General features: G+C 32.6%; 2 protein-coding genes across 3 annotated transcripts; one reads left to right on the forward strand and one right to left on the reverse strand.

Moving 5' to 3' along the window:
• Window positions 1-7,722: 7,722 nt before the first annotated feature.
• Window positions 7,723-13,475, forward strand: LOC114387746. 2 transcript variants are annotated; one of them, XM_028347953.1, is made up of 6 exons: window positions 7,723-8,131; window positions 8,244-8,509; window positions 9,065-9,168; window positions 9,694-9,870; window positions 10,858-12,890; window positions 13,047-13,475. In XM_028347953.1, exons 2-6 carry the CDS (start codon window positions 8,313-8,315, stop codon window positions 13,146-13,148), a joined length of 2,613 nt encoding a protein of 870 aa, XP_028203754.1. In that variant the 5' UTR covers window positions 7,723-8,131; window positions 8,244-8,312; the 3' UTR covers window positions 13,149-13,475. The 2 variants fall into 2 exon arrangements, with proteins under 2 accessions (XP_028203754.1, XP_028203753.1); XM_028347952.1 differs by having other exon boundaries at window positions 7,724-8,131; window positions 8,219-8,509.
• Window positions 13,476-15,677: 2,202 nt separating this feature from the next.
• On the reverse strand, window positions 15,678-17,119 carry LOC114385855 (protein MAIN-LIKE 1-like). The gene is made up of 3 exons (XM_028345914.1): window positions 16,736-17,119; window positions 15,937-16,548; window positions 15,678-15,854 (listed from the first exon to the last, which is right to left on the reverse strand). Exons 1-3 carry the CDS (start codon window positions 17,117-17,119, stop codon window positions 15,678-15,680), a joined length of 1,173 nt encoding a protein of 390 aa, XP_028201715.1.
• Window positions 17,120-19,468: the final 2,349 nt, after the last annotated feature.

The raw sequence follows: 19,468 nt of genomic DNA on the forward strand, positions 1-19,468 counted from the left end.
ATCTTTCTTTAATTAAATAATACTATCAATTAGGATTCAAATGTGGTAGGTGATCCTTGCAATCTTTAAGTGACAGGTGACGCAGGTAAACCACGGACATACAAAATTCTATAGTTGTATAAAATTATTGCACATGTACAAAATTATCGTGATCATACAAAATTACCATGATCGTGATCTTCTGATTAGCTCCAAAAGTTTATGATATTTAGTTCTTTTTCACATAAAACCTCTTAAGCAACTGTCTTTCACAAACTTACACTCAACAATGAGTTTTGTCAAATAAAATATATCAAAATACATGAATATAACATGAAAACTCATATCCAAATATAGTCAAAATCAGGTTTATTTGTTGGCCTGAGTGTTCTTTCATGGAGGACTCAAGGTCAAGGTAGAGGTCCTAGCAATTGCAAGGGTGGAAGAAGGGCAATGGGGTTGGGAACGAGGGTGGCAACATCTTCTACGTTGCTAAAGATGAGGTAGGTTAAACGTGATGAGAATGTGGAGGAGTGAGGGACCATTGACATAACATTAGTTTTAATTTTCTTTGCTTATATGTTGGTAAAAACTTGTTTGCTTAGCCTATATATATAGTAATTGTTGGATAAATTGATTCATTACCTCAATTTTGAGAACAACAATAACCTATTAATCGACTTTACTACTTGTTTGATCAATGCACTTGCTAAAAAGAAGTAAATTATTTCAATATTTTAAAGCACCACTAAGGTTCAACATCATCCCATCCTTCTCCATTGTAGCTTTGGGTTCAGAGTGAAACTTGCATATTGAACAATCTAAGGCTCTAGAATCTTTTTGGTTCATTCCAATTTTGAAGGTGAATTAACCTAAGATATTCTATGTTCCTTTCCAATAAACAAAGATGTATCTAATTAAATTAAACCTTATTTATGTGATAATTATGTTCAATAAAATTCATAGACTTTTTGTTGATTCATTTGATCCTTGAAGAATTAAACATAGTTTAATTCATGATTTAAAGGACAAGTTATTTTCTTATGTGTGCAACATTTAGGTTCACCTTTTAGTCTTTTCCTAAAATGCAGGTTAAGCAAAGAGGTAATCAAGCCTTTCACATAAATAAGCTCAATAAGAAAAGAATCAAAAGACAAGGAAACAAACTTTACATATAGAAATAAAAATCACATATCCATTAAAAACAACAAAGGCTACACCCAATCCAAGAAACAATGCTTAATCCCAGTCATGGAGAAAACCCAAGAAAACACAAGAACAAACCCATAATCAACATAGGGAGAAAAAAGTTGAAAAGAATATCCTTCCAATCTCAGCCTTTCTGTCGTTGCACCTCATGAGATTTTCACCTTGTATAAAAATCCCTAAAAGATGTGTTCAAAACCTAGGGGATAAAAGTGCTTAAGCCCATTATAATTTGGAAAGTAAAAATGCATAAAATTGAGCCTATAGCACCCTCAATGTCATGATGCTCCAACGGCCAAGCCATGAATAAACATGTTGTATATATATATATATATAAACTATATTTATATCATATCCAATATATATATATATATATATATATATATATATATATATATATATATATATAATTAAACATGTTGTAGTAAAAGTATTATTACAGTTATTACTAAAATATATAATAAATATATTGTTTTACATTTTTTACGATGTAATAATTATTATGAGTATATTTAAATTATTAATAAGTATAATTATACCATTCTATATATTTAATAATAAGTATAATATTTAATATTATAAATTTATATGTAATTTTAATTCTGCTTTAAGTTATATATAAGTTTCATATATATTATAAATAGTGAAGTTGACCTAGTGGTTTCATGAAGAGTGGTAGAGTGTAGGGGGATTTGAATCCCTCCTCTACCGATTTGAAAATTTCTCTATTATTTTTAGAAAATTCAATTGTCTCAATTAAAATTTAAAAGGCTAAATTTATATATATCATTCAATATATACCTAGAAAATCAAAAGGTGTGTTTTTGTAATTTTTAAGATTTTTTTATAAAGAACAATTAATTGTTTCCTAGCTAAAAACTCAATGTAAAACACTGCATGAACTTAATTGATGGAGGAGCTGAAGGAGGTGGGGTGTTTTTTTTTTTTTTTTTCATTCCTGGCTTCGTATGAACTACCCTAGTGGGGTAGTAGCATTATAATTGCAAGCTTTTCAAATCCAACCACATTTGAAGAGACATATGGCTCGTGTACTTTCATAATTATGGTCCACCTTTTTAACTTCTTTTTTTTGTGTTATATCTTATAGCTGATTGTTAAAATGTTAACCGGAATGAATACATACAAAAAGAGAAATAAATGAAGCATGGTTTTGCATTAGATGATGAGAAGCACATAGAGGACCACCGTGTCCTTATCTACATGGTGGGGGAACTCTGATGGGGCACCACCATTTCCAGATCTCCCTTCTGCAAAAGAGTCCTTAATTTTTCTCTTCTTTTTCATGTATAATATTTTTTTCCAATTTTATTAGATTTTCTTTTTGAATTTATGAAAAAGTAGAATTTGCTCTCCACATGCATACTAATATATATAGCCAATGCGTGACGTATAAAATTACAAAAATTATAGCAAGTCACCCATCCTGTAGTGTTTGATCATGACATGCATATAATTATCATTATTTTCGATCATATTTAGTCTAACTTATTTGGAAAATAGTTTTTTTATATTATTTTTTAGAAAAAAGTATTTTCAAGTTTTAATTATTTTCAATCAAAAACTTAATGGAAACATCTTTCTACTGTAGATAAAATTTAAATTTAGTACTCAATTAGTATAAAATCTTTACAATATTAATCAATTAAAATTATCTTTAAAAATGCCTTTTAAATCAATTATTAAAAATCAATAATTTATAATATACTATCATATATGATAATTTCTTATCAAATGATAACATAAAGAAATTATTATTAATTTATTTTCATTAAATTTAAAAAAATATGCAAGGAAATGTTTTTTTTTTTTATAACCTAATAGAATGTGGAAATATTCTCTTACTATAGGGCATGGTGTTAATAACATATTAGAGTTACCAATAGAGATTCAAAATTATTGCACATGTCCAAACTACAAGTAATTCTATCTGGATACAACTATTTAACTTTAACTAGTTTTTAAGCATGAGAAAATCTTCTTAAAAAGAAAAGTGACATAAGTGGATTTAAATTAATTGACATCATAAAAAAGGATAAAAGTTCATACTAGATTGTTAATTATTTATATCATTTTGGTATAAAAAAAATCTATTAAGGGATAATATACATAACTTAAGTATTAATTAAACTTTATATCTTATATCAATTTGAGGGTTATCTTGTTGGATTTCCCCGATAAATATACAACTAAGCAAGTTAAAGTTAAGTAAGTCACTATAATAACCCTTCCATGGCATCGTTGGTAGATTAAGATCAGCTTTGGGAATGAACGGCTGAGATTGTACTTTGGTGACATGTAACTCTCTTGTACGAAATCATTATCAAAACGTAACTGAGTCATATGCATATGCCAATTGCTTATTTGCTTCGTGAGAGGTGCTGTTTGTTTTTACCAAATCAAAATTTGCAAAACAAAATGATCGTGAAGAGAAGGACACGTACGCACCACGTCAACCAAACTAATCATTGTGCCAAGGATATATCATCATGTAATCCAAACTTGCATATATATATATATATATATATATATATGACTTTCTACTAATGTCTTTTACTTTATTGCCATTCAAATTGTATTCACTTACGTCTTCTCCAAAATAACGTATGAAAAACGTTTTACTGATAAATTTAAAACTAACTAACTTGTTAAAACTTTCAAATCACGATTTAATTGAGTAGTAGGTTAAGATTGTTTTAAAGAAATTAGTTATATATTATTTTATTTTATTTTTAAAAATGTATAAAATAAACAATCATTTTCAATATTAAAAATTATATATATATATCCGACATAAATTGTTAATATTATCAAATAAAACTATCAATCACTTGAATAATATTTATATCAATAATTTATGATAATTTAAGGATATGATCCATACTAATTAGTAACGGTTTTTTTTATAACTAATTAGTAACGGATTTGAGTCTAGTATTGAAAATCATCAATCATTCTACATGTGAACACCTTGAACTTAATTTATTTTCTGTTTCATTTTTCTACTAAAAGAAGTTCCCGTGAAACTTACCTTCAGAAATCCCATGTGGAAAGTGCATAATGACCAAAAAGCATAATAATCAAGGGGAAAGCACCAAAAAGAATATGCTCCCACCACACTCATTCAGTTTCTTCTATGTTACGAGAAATTCATACATCCTCGTGTTTTAAGAATTTTTTTAAGTAACGAAAATCTTCCATTTTTAATTTTATATGTCTTCTAAAATTTTATATTCAACCATCTAAAATCAGTTATTAAATTTTGGAATTAATAAATTTCTAAAAGAGGATTCTAGAATTTCTCATTCTCTACTTGTGCATTCATTATATTGAATAGAACGTCATTTTTATATAATATATAGACATTTTATCATTATTTCTTACAGCACGTGACTCACTCAAAGGTTGTTTGACAGTTTATTTTTTTTTCAGGTCACTGCTCTGAGTGCTCTTGATCAGTATTAATTAGTTTTTTTTACTCCTTTTTGTTTTCTCATAAAAGTTGATTTTTAATATAATACTCATTCTCTCTAAATAGTGGATTACTGGATTTTATTAATTTTTTTCTATGAATTTATATTTAACATCTTGCAAATTGTATTTAACTATATAATATTTTTTAATATAATAGTTCATTTTTTTATGTAGTGATTAAGAATCGCATTAAAAATGAAAGAGAAGATTGATTTTTATTTCTATTGTAGAGAATATTGAATTATGACCAAAGGAAAGAGAAACTAGAGAATTGCCTTTTGATGCGAATAAATAATATTTGAATTTATTTTTTCAGTCGCTCAATCATATGTACAAATGTTCCTTATATACATGAAAAATATAACAAACTCATTAATTAATATAAGAAAACTAAACCACCTATTTGTGTAAAAAAAAAAAAACTAAACTAAACCTCCTATATTATAATTTACACATATAAACTAATTAACCAATTATTTCAACTGCATTAATAGATTAATAATTTAGGATTGAATATTTGTGATATTCCTTCCCAAATGTGAATGTCGAGCTTTCCTAACTTAGGAGTGAAGGTCATTAAAGGGACTAAGAGCTAAATGTTGATTTAGCTAGGGCATATTCAATACTAGATGTTGCTAGATTTTTAGATTTGCTTAAAATTATATTTATTGTCACCGTAATTTTATTTTACCTGAAATAAGGTTTCTGTTCTCAAATGAAACACTGAAAACATGAATTTATTATTTTCATTTTTTGGTTGTTTTCTATTTTTATTTTCACTGAAAATATTTTCAGAAATTCAACTAAGCATATTTTCATCACCATTTTCTATTTTTAGTGAAAATGAAAACAGAAAACAATCAAACCAAACACCCCCTTAGAAAATTATCTTTTGGTATAAATATAATTAAATAATTCTCTCACTTACTTCATTGTATGCACACATATTCTTTATATACACAACAAATTAATTACAGCTAACATAACTATTGAAATAAAACAGAATTATCTATATTGATTTTTTTTCCTAAAAGCAGAGTGTCCTCACAATCGAAAACCATGACACTAACTTACAATCCGAAGTTATGTTGAGATTACCAGCATCCTTAAAGAATTCAATCATCTATTAATTGTGTTAAATTTTATTAATTATTTATTTATATTAAAATTTAAATATATGATATAACAAATTAACTAATTATTCAACTGCATTAAATGATTGTAGTAATTTGGAACTATATATTTGTAACAAATTGACACAGATTATATTCCACATGGTAACATTTTGTTATTAAATATAAGGATTTAGTTAATTTTTTTATGGGAGTTGTTTAAGCTTAATTAGAAATTTCGAATTCGAGTCTAAAATATATGTTGTGATAAATATTAAAAAAAAATAATTATCCATAGTAGTACTACTTGAACAAAAATATCTTTAACAAATAATATATTTGGTCTACTAATAGAAGTTATCCAAGAATATTTGCATATATAAAGTTTATATTTATCTAACTTGATGCGTCTACTTCTTATAGAATTTATAGAGATAATATTTTAATTCATACAAGGTTTTCACAAAATAATATTTTTATGCAATTTCCAAATTATTACTTCTAAGTCGTTTTAATCAATGAATTTAAGAGTACATGTTTTATTAGGGGAGGTGTAGCCTCCTTCCTCATAGTGTTTACAAAATACTCATATCAAAATTAACATCAGTAGCGGCTGTGTAAAACTAATATAAGCAAAGATGATGTATGTTTCTTATAACAAATAAAAATAATCAATTTGCATGTAAAAGAAAAAAGAGCTCTCTTGAGTCTCGAACCCAAACATATTGCACGGGTCCATGAATAATTATTACACAGGAAGTAAAATTAATATGCAAAACATCATAAAATAGGGATTATCTGATATCAATATAATCCGTGTATCCAACTTGATGTAAACCAAATAATTTGGATTGACTTTTTAAGAATTTGGACCAAATGGGTTAGATAATTGATTGTGGATTTTCTACTTATGATCCAACCCAATTCGATCCTATAATAATAATATACAACAAAATCAAAATGAGTTTAATTTTTTAACACATTATATGTAATTATATTATAAATTTAAAAACTTTGTTCTAAAAATATGTTTTTGAATTTTAAATATACTAAATAAAAATAATATTTAAATGTTATGACCCAACCTATTTATAATTGAATTGGTTTGGAATTGAAATTATCAATAAAATTATTCAAAATCAATCCAATTTAAGTTTTTTTATTAAGTTGGGTGACGAGTTGAGTTAAATTCTACGCATGTAAAACATTATCACTAATCCCAACTATCAAGCATGTATCCATTCTAAAAATATTATATATATATATATATATATATATATATATATATATATATATATATATATATATATATATATATAACATTAAATTTGTGTTTTTTTAAAATTACTGCATTAAATTTGCCTTTTAAAAATATCAACGGTTGAGTAAAACACATTTAATTATATTTCTCTTTTAAAATAGTTATTGTTTTAAATATCACACAAAAATAATAAAAAAAATTACTTAAAATAATTTTACAATACTATTCAATCACAAATCATCACCAAATAAATTTGTTATTTTAATAAGAATTTAATTTTACACAATTAATCAATAAAGAAACCAATAATACAACTTTTCAAGTAATTAAGGTAAATGTGAACAAATTTACCAATAAAATCACATCAAATATAATTTTTAATTACATGATTTTTACCCTAACAATACATATGATTAAACTCGAATAAATTTTAGTTGAATAATATAAAGAAATTAATTTCTATTAAAATATAATATTTAAAGTAATAAAAATCTTTATACCTACACTACATTCAATGAAACTGAAACTCTTAAAATAAAGAAAAAGATGGCGGTGAGTTTATAATATAATAATAATAATAATAGTAGTATATTTTTTGTTGAGAGAGAGAGAGAGAAGTTGCGGATAATAGGCATGGAGGCCAGCCAGCCATGCATCCTTGATCATAAGGTGTGACTAGATATTGGCAATTTTCACCAGCCACAACACGATAAGCCATATGATATAGTTTATATTATATTCTCTCAATTTTATTTATCAGACAAGAAAAAAAGAGAGAAAGACCACAAAAATGATGTAGAAATTTTGCTGAATAAGACAACTCACCATACCTTCCGTTCCGTCCCAGCAAGCAGGTCAAGCACAATCACACCCAACTCTGCCTTTTCTCTCTTCTCTCACAACCCCTTTTTCTCTACACAGACAAACTTATTATTCTCTCTCTTTCTTAACCAACCAATACATAAACACACAGAAACATGCTACTGTGCAAATCATTGGGTTTCTCTGCACAGAACCACCCCGCCCCAATTCATTTCACTTCTTAAATTCTCCTCTTTTTTCACTCTCCACACTCAATTTGGTGAGCTTCTGTCCATAACTTAACTAGGGTTTTCTTTCTTTTTTTTTTTTTCATTTCTTTGACTTTGTGATTTTCTTTTGACTTCAGAATTTGAGGTAAGTTTTTTTTCTAGGAAGTTCTAGTCTTTCTGGATTTTTGCTGCGTTTTACCATCGGGGGTTGCCGGGAATTGCCGCACGATCATGCCGCCGGCGCTGTCCGATCCGCTGTCGGTGACTCCGGCGAGCTCCGACGCTGTTTTGCAGCGATCGGCGCCGGACAATCGGCGATTCGGTGATCTTAGAGGGCTGCAGTGGCGGATAAATCTTGGGGTGTTGCCGTCTTCCTCTTCGACTTCAATTGATGATCTTCGTCGAGTCACCGCTAATTGTAGAAGAAGGTAAAATCATCACCTCCATAATCTTGTTTTTAATAATGATGTGAGTTTTCCTTAAATCTTATTCCTTTTGGTAAATTATATGTTTATATAATATTTACCTTGGATTTATTTACCCTATGCATGTTGATGTGACCATAACCACGTAGTATTCTATGCTGATTTTGTTTTAGTCTTGGTTATCAGCAGCAAGCAAACTGCTGCTGAAATTTGAATGTGTGTTTATGATGGAGATAAAGTTGTGCAGAAATAAAGAGAATTTTTATTATTTTCATTCAAGAAAAAGCTGACATTTGAAATTGGGATGTATTCATTAGTTTAAAGGCAATACTATTTTATGTTCTTCTGTGTCAATATCTGCCTATGAGTGTAGATTACATCTACAATTTCATTGGTAGAAAATAAAAATGATTAAGCTTTTTCTTCGCCTGGTACCGAGGATTGCTTGTGTAGTTTATGGATTCAGTGTTTGCCTGTCATTGTGACAATGTGTTTTTTTTTTTTTTGTATCAGTCCTTAATTAATGGACATTAAAAATGACTGCTTTTATATTGTCAGGTATGCTAGCTTGAGAAGGCGCCTACTGGTTGAACCACATGTTCCAAAGGATGGAACTAATTCACCCAATCTTGTCATTGACAATCCACTTTCACAGAATCCAGGTAATTCTAAATTTTTCTCACTCTATTTCAGCATAGGTGGAGTTAAATCATTAACCTAATTATGGATCCCTGATTCAGCCAATGTAGTTTCTAGCATGTTTGATATCTGTGCTGCTAATTTACACTATATTCAACCTTCTCTTAGTTGGCTTATCTAGAGCTTCATCGTGTGGCAGTGGTATCCGTTTAGTTGTTGCCACCGGATTATATACCTATTGCTTTTTTCTAAGGATACGTAAATGAAAGTTTATTTTGTTATGGAGGAATATAACGGCATGCCCTGCTTATTTTATAGAAATTCAATTTGTGTGAAGGTTAAGATAAGAATAATTGCCTAGTGGCACTCACCCATTGGTTATGGTAATGGTAATAATGAATTTAAAAGAAGAAAATTGTCATATATTATGTTGCCATTTTGTTGGAATTCTGTCATGTGAATTTCTAACGGTTAGCAATCTTTGTCACTTTACGGTACGGACAACTTAACTTTATCCGTGTTAAATATAATTTGGCCTTTATATGCAGATAGTACGTGGGGTCGTTTCTTCCGCAATGCCGAGCTGGAGAGAATGGTTGATCAGGATTTATCACGTTTATACCCAGAACATGGCAGTTATTTTCAGACTCCAGGATGCCAAAGCATGTTGAGACGAATTTTATTACTGTGGTGTCTTAGGCACCCAGAATGTGGTTATAGACAAGGTAAATTTCTCAGCCAAGCAATGGTGTCAAACAATACATCAACTTTAATTAAATTTACCGTCATTTTAAATATGCTTTCTCATTTTGTGATGTATGTCAAATTTTTCCTTCCAATTACCAATCTTGCATAATTAATTGTAGAGCATCCAACTGAGTTAGACAACACTAATCAGAAGAATGTCATGATATGTTTTAACGGTTATCTATATCATGTTTAAATACTAAAATAATAGATAAGTACCACTTGGCTATTAGCAGTGGGGTTTACTTTATAACATTTGTATCATAAATTCATTACTGTCAACTGCTCCAAAATCTGTTAGGTCATGTCTGAATTTTACACCAATAACCACCTGTTTTATTGTTATGATATGCCTTTTAATACATTACCTGCCTAGTCAAGTAACAGAGAGAAGTAATCTAGCATCAACTTGCTAGACGACAGTGATGGTTTCTTCATTTTTATTGCAGTGTTTTTTAATATTATATTATATTCTTTTTGGTAATTTTATCTTCAAAAGTGATTTTATGTTACTCTATCCAAACAAAAACACTTCTCTTAAGCTCACTTTTAAAACAGGACAAAATTTAGATCAAGTTCCTTGTATTCTCGCCAATCTTGACAAATGGATGTTCTTTACATAATGTGTTGCAAAATTTTAAATGAATATCCGTGTGCCATTATTTAATTGGAGAACTTTATAGCAATATAAAGAGTTTTGTCTAAGTTTTTTCCCTTAACGTATTGCATAATTCAATTCTATCAAAACCTATTCTTTAAAAATCATTTTTTTTCTCTTCAAATCAAGTCTATTCTTATCTGAATCAAGCAAGCTCTTAATTGTTGAGAAACCTAATACTTGATAAGATGCAAATTCCATCAATTTGGTTTCCTGGCTTTCTGATAGCTACTTTTACTTTAATATTATATGCTATGAAAATATTGACTGTACATTAATGGATTTCTTTCATTCACTTATTTTATAGGAATGCATGAATTACTTGCTCCTCTGCTTTATGTTCTCCAAGTTGATTTGGAGCATCTTTTGGAAGTTCGGAAGCTTTACGAAGATCACTTTACTGACAGATTCGATGGCCTTTTATGTCAAGAGAATGATCTTTCTTACAGCTTTGATTTTAAAAAATCTCCAGAATTGATGGAGGATGAATTTGGTTCTCATGGAAATTCTGTGAAAGGCAATAGTCTTGAGGAACTTGATCCTGAGATACAGACCATTGTATTACTAAGTGACGCTTATGGAGCTGAAGGTGAACTGGGCATTGTTTTATCTGAGAAATTCGTGGAGCATGATGCTTACTGTATGTTTGATGCTTTGATGAGTGGGGCCCATGGTTCAGTTGCAATGGCTGATTTCTTCTCTTCATCCCCTGTATCTGGGTCCCATAGTGGCCTGCCTCCTGTTATTGAGGCTTCTACTGCATTGTATTATTTGTTGTCTCTTGTAGATTCATCTCTCCATACCCATCTTTTTGAACTTGGGGTTGAGCCCCAGTACTTTTCTCTTCGATGGTTGCGAGTTTTATTTGGACGAGAATTTTCACTTGCCAACCTCTTGATCATATGGGATGAGATCTTTGCATCGGAGAATAGCAGCATGGGAAAAGGTGCTGATGACTGTGAGTTCAGGATCTTAAACTCACCTCGTGGAGCATTTATCTCAGCTATGGCAGTAGCTATGTTACTTCATTTAAGATCTTCACTACTTGCAACTGAAAACCCTACAAGGTGTCTTCAGAGATTATTAAACTTCCCTGAAGACATTAATATTGAAAAACTACTAGAGAAGGCTAAATCCTTGCAGGCTTTTGCACTGAGTGTGGATATTTCATCCTCATCACTTTTGTTTCTTGGGTCTCATTACCAAAGTAAATCTATGTATACTACATCTGTGACCCTTCCATCTGAATCTGTGTCTCCGAAAACTCCTCTGAATTTGTTACCTGATAGCTATTGGGAAGAAAAGTGGAGGGTTGCCCACAAGGCTGAAGAACTCAGGCAAGATAGTCTAGAAAAACAGGTTCCCACTCGGAAAAAGGGATGGACAGAAAAGGTAAAATTCAGTTTGAGAAGAGCAAAATCTGACCCTCCTTTGTCAAGGATTCAGAGTGGCAGAAATTTTAGGCGCAGTTTGTTGGAAGATCTTCGCAAGGCACTTGGCTCAGAGGAAGATGCTGAGAAAATGCAGCCCGATGAAACACTACGCCAGCATGATAATCCTTCTGAAGCAGTTGAAGTAAAAGAAGATAATGGCTGTAGTGGTGACAACAATTACTTGTCTGATGATAGATCTCCAAGTGGAAATTCTGGCAGTGAGGAAGACTTGTCTATATATTCTGAGCCAACTAGTCCCCCTAATGAGGCCAATGATCATGAAATTACCTCAGTGAAAAGTAGTGTTGCATCTAATTCACCCCTAGACGAATGCAATGAAACTTCAGGTACCAGTTCCTCATTTCCAATCTCCAATCTTCCAGAGAACATTTCTCAGACATCACAGTGCAATACAGAAAATTCTGAATGCAACGAAACTTTGCATACCAGTCCCAATGATCCACCCCTTCCAATCTCCGATCCTCCTGAGAACATTTCTCAGACATCACGGTGCAATACAGAAAATTCTGAATGCAATGAAACATCAGATACCCGTCCCAGTGATCTGCCCCTTCCAATCTCCGATCCTCCGAAGAACATACCTCCAACATCAGGGTGCAAGAACGATGAAGCAGGAAATACAGCCACTCTTCCTAAAGACAAAAAACAGAATAAGTTGCAGTGGTTTTGGCCGTTTGGACGGAATAATGCTGAGGCAATCTCTGAGAAAGCAGGAGGTGCTGCAGAAGCTGCCAACCGCGATAGCACTCAAAACAATACTCCACAACCAGCCTCATCTGTAGCTAATGAGCCTTGTAGTTCTGTTAGTTGCAGTGGGGAATCTGTTGACAAGAATGTGATGGGCACTTTGAAGAATATTGGGCAGTCTATGCTAGACCATATTCAGGTAAGGTTCTTTCACTCTTCAATGACAACTTTTGCACAATTTCAGTCCTTTATTTTTCCCTTCATTTTCTCAATTATGAAACTGGTTAAAGAAAATTGTTCTCAATCTGATGTTCCTTCCCTGGTTGTGCATATACTTGTTTTCCCTGTGGTGCAGGTAATTGAATCTGTTTTCCAACAAGACCGCAAAGGGCAAGTTACTGCCATGACAGCTCTCAAAGAGCTTAGGAAAATTAGCAATATTCTGTCTGAGATGTGAGGTGAATCATGTGTATATATATAAATATTGTAATTACAATTCATAGTGCCAACAAAATTAGGTTCTTCTGCTGCTCTTTCTGAACCCCACCAAAATTTTGCAGAGAGATGAATGTGTAAATATATTTATCCGGGTTACATAATAAACAAACTTGTACTTATGCCTATGTTTTTCTCTGCATTCTAGAACGGTGTAAGATGGTTGCAAACCAAATACCGGATTGAGTTAAAGTTTAGGTGCATATTTGGTTTGCAGTTGATGACAGGCATTTCAATGTAGCTCCAGCGAATAAATACAAAATGAGAACAAAAGTCATTTTGCACTGGATTTTTAAACATGCACTAGATGGGTTGGTTAAGTGCATGTTTGGGTAGCTGTTCAAATTACTATAATGTGCGTTTCAAAGCACTTCCAACACAACTGTTGAGTTTATGCAAACATAATTCTAAGGCAGCCGATAGTTACCCAAACATAGCTTAATTTTGGGGGTTGGTTTGGTTCAGTTTTATTTTTCCATTACTTTTTTAAAAGTGATTATTTTTTGGTGTAGCCGTGATCAGTGAATTATTGACAACTGAACTATGTTCGATGGGTGGGTTGGTTAAAGATTCCTTACATTAAAATATTTTTTATTTTTATCATAAATTGTTTGATAAATATTATTTTGCTAAAATAAATAATCCATCTCAGTTGTTGCACCTGAAATCACCATCCGAAGCTGTGGCTGGAGGCTGTCATCAGATAGCTTCATGAAATTGTTAGGTGATGAGTTGAAGATCAGGAATGAAAGCTTAATGAATTAAAAATGTCCGTGATCCTAAGCCAAGTTTTTATTTTATTGTGGTCTGTATTTTGATCACCGACACATGTTCATAGTTTTTTTAATTTGTCATGTGTTACATAAGGTTTTATTTTGCGTATAACAAATATTTAGTTGCCCGTGACAAAGAATTCACATAATTTTTCAGAAGTAATTTAATTTTGGTGGACCATGAGAAGGCGACATCGTTTTGGTTCGAAAATGTGGACAATCCATGATTATTTGTGTCAAGTTCATTAGTTTTGGTTGGCATAATCTTTCAAGATTTTGTTTAGCTGGGTGTACTTAATATAGATGGAAACAGGAGAAGGAAATGAAAAGGATGGAAATGGAATAATCTTTCATGTTTTGGATGACTAAACATTAAAAACAGAAATATAATTGTGGGACTCATTATAGAAATAATTTTTCCGTCATGAGCAAAGTGAAATTGGAGGGTGGAGAAATCAGTAATGTCTCTTTTTATTTTAAATATTTCAAACATATATATTTTTATAACAACAATTTCTTATCCAACAGGTGAAGTGGACTACAATAATATAATAAAAAATAATATTTAAGTTAAATTTAATTTTTCAATTAATGTAAAAAGTTTTTATATTGTTTATTTTTCCCGCTCTTTCCACCTGTCCAAAGATGAAAAAAAAAAAACCCTACTTTTCTTAATTCTTTTGTCTGAACATTTTATTCTATTTCTCATGTCTTTTCCTCCCTATTTAATCATCATCCATAAAGGAGCTTGCAATATTATAGTTCTTTCGAAACATTAAGGAACTATACGAGTATATCAAGTTGAGTTGTAATGTAGTTTTTTTTTTCTCTTTTCACTTGAGTCATGTTCAAGGCCAACCCAATGTTGGGTTTCCTATCGGTCCAACCAAATTGCTATTGGTCCCTACCAATATTTTCAAGAGTGTTGCTAGGTGCACCCAGCATTATTGCTGGTGCATCCAGCATTCTATGAAAATGGCGAAATTACCCTTACTTAGTTTTCCTCTTACGGATCAAGTTGATCCGTAACTTGATCCGAAAGTTACGGATCAACTTGATCTGAAAGTCTCTTACGGATCAACTTGATCCGTAAGAAGAAAAATAATAATTTATTAACTACATATTTAAAGATATTGTTTAAGGTTATTTTATACATATTAATAAAAATCAATAAATTCATAAAAGATAATAATAATTTTATAAAATTAATATTATCATCATTAATTTATTTTTTATTTTTATAATTAATCATATCATTATTAATATTATAAAGAATATAAAAAAATAATTAGTATTATATTAAAAATTAAAATACTAACTACTTTATAATACATTTTTTTACATGATCATTAGTATAAGTGGGAAAATAGTAATTATAAGAGAATTTAAAAATATTAGTACGTTATATAAAATAAGGATCTTAGATAATGAATGATGTCCATTTTTTGTTTAATTTTTTTTACACCCTTTTCAACTTCTTTATTCCAATTATATTTAAAGTTATATTTTAAATTATTTTTTATTAGTTGGTAAACTAAGTTAACTAGACCATTTTAATAACACGCGTGTATATAGACACAAATGGAATACACAATCAATGAAAATAAATAAAACTAACATTAGTAATGAAAATAAATAAAACCAACAATACTCATGAAATGAGTTCATGTGCAATATCTGTATATACAAGGAATATCAATATAAAATATGTACATAAACTACGCCTGATCAGTGCGCCGCTTGCGTCTACACCTAATGTATATTAGATGGTCCTGTGTCACACTCCTGGCCAATCTGAGGCATTCTTCGATCACCTCATGTGTTGATGAGTCAGGCGTGACCACCCCTAGACTCAGATGGCGCTCCAACCTTTCAGCAATGTCATCACAAACTTCCTGTTACATACAAAACAAACTGATTACACAAATTATTATGCAAATATTGAGGTAAATGACGTAAATTATTAGTATTACTTACCACTGCATGTCTAGGCTCCTCCGCAGATGTGGACGATGCTCCTGGCTCCGGCACGTGAGGGATATCCGTCTGCGGGGCCTGAGGAACGACTCGGGGCTGCGGGGCGTGACCATGAGGCAGAGGATCTAATGCGTGGCTTGGTGTCATGAAAGGATGGGAGATGCGGAAGAACCAATCCATGTAGTCACTGAAACACGCCCCTAGCACAACGCACACCTCACCTGCTGGTACGATATAATCCTCATAGTGCATCCACCTGTCGTGTATATCATCATATGAGACCCATGAATCGACAGGAGGAGTAGGAATGGTCTGTGTGTAGCCAAACTGCCGCACGACCCTCTCCGATCGGTAATAAACAGCAACAGGCCCCCAGCGCAAGAGAACGGAATAGCATGATCTGACATGGAAGTCTCGGACCTCCCGATGCTCCCCATAAGGGATCCAACAGACATCCGGAATCCGGAGTCGGTCTAGGCGCTCCTTGTACGACGGCGTGCGAATGCTCTTCACAGTCTTCTTCGTCGCAATCCACCTGCACGCACGCGGAGAAGCCTCGTCGTAGTCCTGATCAGCAGTGGACTCCGCGACCGAGGGAAAGTGCTCATAAATCTAGCACTACAGATGTAACATTAAAATTATAAACATTAATAATGAAAGTGTAATAAAATTTAAAGTTGAACATTGTTTAACCTGAATGAATGAAAAACATATTTGTTACCTGCAGCAGTGTGATGTAACCGCCAAGCTATCGACTATGGCTCATAGATGCATCGTTCGGCTGGTCGTACATATGAACCAGAGTAGCCACTCCCCAGGCGTACCTCTCTGTCATACTGAGGTCACGAAGGGCCTCCAAGTAGACAACATGCACATTGGTTGCACTCTTATTAGCAAACAGAGTGCAACCCAGAAAATAGAGAAGATATGCGCGAGCCGCAGTTTTCCAATGACATGTCTGACATCGGCGCTCATATATATCACGTACCCCTTGCAGGCGTACGTACGGTCCACGACATTGGGCTGTCTCTGCCCTAGCAGACTCTGTAGAGACCATCAATAAGTCGACCAGCATCTGAACCGCATCGTCCACGTGCAAGGGCTGAAAGGCGTGTAAATCTCCAATCACGGGCAGATGGAGAAGCGAGGAGACGTCATCCAGCGTGATGGTGAGCTCTCCCATGGAGAGATGGAAACTAGACGTCTCCCGGTGTCATCGCTCCACAAACGCGGACAAAAGTCCCCGATCGCCGGTGTCTACCGAACACGCAATCAGAAGACTTAGTCCTGTACCAGCAATAAGTCCCTCAATGGCAGGGACAGGCCTGCCTAAACTGTGGACCTTCCTCCCATGAGAGGATAGCTTCAATTCAGGACGCTCCTGAATTGAAGTATAAAGGAATGCAAAATTTGTTAAAATCATTATTTAAAGGAAAACTAATTTCAATCATAAAGTATAATTTACAAGTAACTAAAAATAAATCGTATAAATACCTCTCCCGTCCATACGCTGCAAGCAATGTGATCCGCATACAGGGTCAACACGGATGGGTCGCTCGGACCACCCGGAAATCCCTGATGCTCATCCTCAGCAACCTCTGCGCCTGTGTTCGCAGGAATGTCCGCAGGAATGTCCTCTACAGCAGCTGGTGCCTCCATCGGGTCATCCTGAACATCTGGCGCAGGGATGATTGGCTCATTGACGTGATCCGCAGTCACAGCGACTCGCTGCCTCCGTGCGGATGCAGTAGGCCGTCGACGCTGCAGAGCATCATCAGAATCATCACGATCTCCTCTGCCCAGACCCCTGCCAGTGACCTAACCTAAGACACGACCTAATCCTCTAGTCCTAACCATGATCTGCAAATGAGTACCGCAAAATCCATCACTGATTTCATTTTCTCAAATTTCAAGCATTTGGTTAACTCAATCCAATTACTCTAATGGCCACTTGTTGTTTTATCATATGTTTTACTTATTAGAGAGAAACTTGCTGAGCTTTATGAATCTGACAAACAATGGTCAACAACATCTCAAATGCTTAGTGGTATTGACCTTGATTCAGGAAGGTGTTGTTTTATGGTCAACAGCATCTTAAATTTGTGTGGATAAACAAACTAAGCATAAACAATTGTCAACAACATCTCAAATGCTTAGTGGTATTGACCTTGATTCAGGAAGGTGTTGTTTTATGGTCAACAACATCTCAAATTTGTATGGATAAACAAACTAAGCATAAACAATGGTCAACAACATCTCAAATGCTTAGTGGTATTGACCTTGATTCAGGAAGGTGTTGTTTTGTGGTCAACAACATCTCAAATGTGTGTGGATAAACAAACTAAGCATAAATAATGGTCAACAGCATCTCAAATGCTTAGAGAGAAACTTGCTGAGCTTTATGAATCTGAGAAACAATGATTCATGAAGGAATGATGTGTGTGGATAAATGAAATAGAATCAAACTAGGATTGATGTGTTTGATGAGTGTGGATATACGAAAATTAGGAATTAATGCTAAGATAGTGTTTGATGTGTGTGGATAAACGAAATAGAATCAAAATATACCATTTCTCAACACTATTGTGTTTTGTTCTATTTTTATAATTGACCAAAGCTAGAATAGAACCCAGTAGAGGATTGAGTGAAGGAATAAAATAGCTAACTTGAACAAGTGCAGAAGAAGACTTAAATTCTTACTAAAATGTACAAATTTGGATGGCTCTAATAGAAGTAACCCACTACTTTAAACTAATTCAATTGCCATAACATGTTCACTTCATTATGATATCAATGTCAATTCCCTCCCTTGTTGGCTACCACAACTAGGACCATTCCTTGTTATACTGCTTGTGACAATTCCATCTAAGAACAATATATATTAATATATAGAACAATATTGATGTTCAGTCTGAAATAGAAATAAGAACAGCTAGTAAAAGTTGCAATCATTATAGGATTTGGATTAATTGTTCTCCTAACCCTCATAAAACTTTCTCTCTAAATTTTTTCTATATACACTAATTGATTGTCCTTATAGCCTTCTATCTAGAAATAATCCACATTGACCAATATGTTTTTGTTGACCAGTTCTATAAAAAGCTAATAATGCTAGTCCTAAATATGTTGTGAACGTTGAAATTGAAGTTAGTAGTGTGACCACCGGATAATGAATGTTTTCTCCTTTTAAGACATGAATAAAATTCATTGTCTTTGTTCAAAGCAAAAGAGGTTGGGCTGCTTTTTGAAGAATGAAATGATTGCAGGCCTTTGAGCTTTAGAGGGAGCAAAAGAAATTCATAGACATTAGGCAGGTGAGTTAGGTGAAGCAATGATTTCCCATTTTCCTTTTTCTCTCAAGGATCAACATTTAATCAAGTTTTAGGGATTTGTCCTAATCATGTTACTTTTGAACTTAATTTGCTGAGGTTGTCTAGGCGTTTGAATAAGTTTTCTGATACCACATTCAGTTCTAAGTGGCAATTACATCAAAGGCAATTACATATTCGCATTAAATCAAATTGAAACAGTA

Source organism: Glycine soja, chromosome 15 (genome assembly GCF_004193775.1).
Source record: "Glycine soja cultivar W05 chromosome 15, ASM419377v2, whole genome shotgun sequence".
Taxonomy (NCBI): Eukaryota; Viridiplantae; Streptophyta; class Magnoliopsida; order Fabales; family Fabaceae; genus Glycine; species Glycine soja.

What these genes read in the sequence shown, in the direction of transcription:
- LOC114387746 (XM_028347953.1), top strand. Translation starts at nt 8,313, where the DNA reads ATGCCGCCGGCGCTGTCCGATCCGCTGTCGGTGACTCCGGCGAGCTCC. An exon ending in ACCGCTAATTGTAGAAGAAG is followed by an intron (nt 8,510 to 9,064) that starts GTAAAATCATCA and finishes TTATATTGTCAG; the next exon opens with GTATGCTAGCTTGAGAAGGC. An exon ending in CTATGCTAGACCATATTCAG is followed by an intron (nt 12,891 to 13,046) that starts GTAAGGTTCTTT and finishes CCTGTGGTGCAG; the next exon opens with GTAATTGAATCTGTTTTCCA.
- LOC114385855 (XM_028345914.1), bottom strand. Translation starts at nt 17,119, where the DNA reads ATGGGAGAGCTCACCATCACGCTGGATGACGTCTCCTCGCTTCTCCAT. An exon ending in CCTGGGGAGTGGCTACTCTG is followed by an intron (nt 16,549 to 16,735) that starts GTTCATATGTAC and finishes CTGTAGTGCTAG; the next exon opens with ATTTATGAGCACTTTCCCTC. An exon ending in AGGAGCCTAGACATGCAGTG is followed by an intron (nt 15,855 to 15,936) that starts GTAAGTAATACT and finishes TGTATGTAACAG; the next exon opens with GAAGTTTGTGATGACATTGC.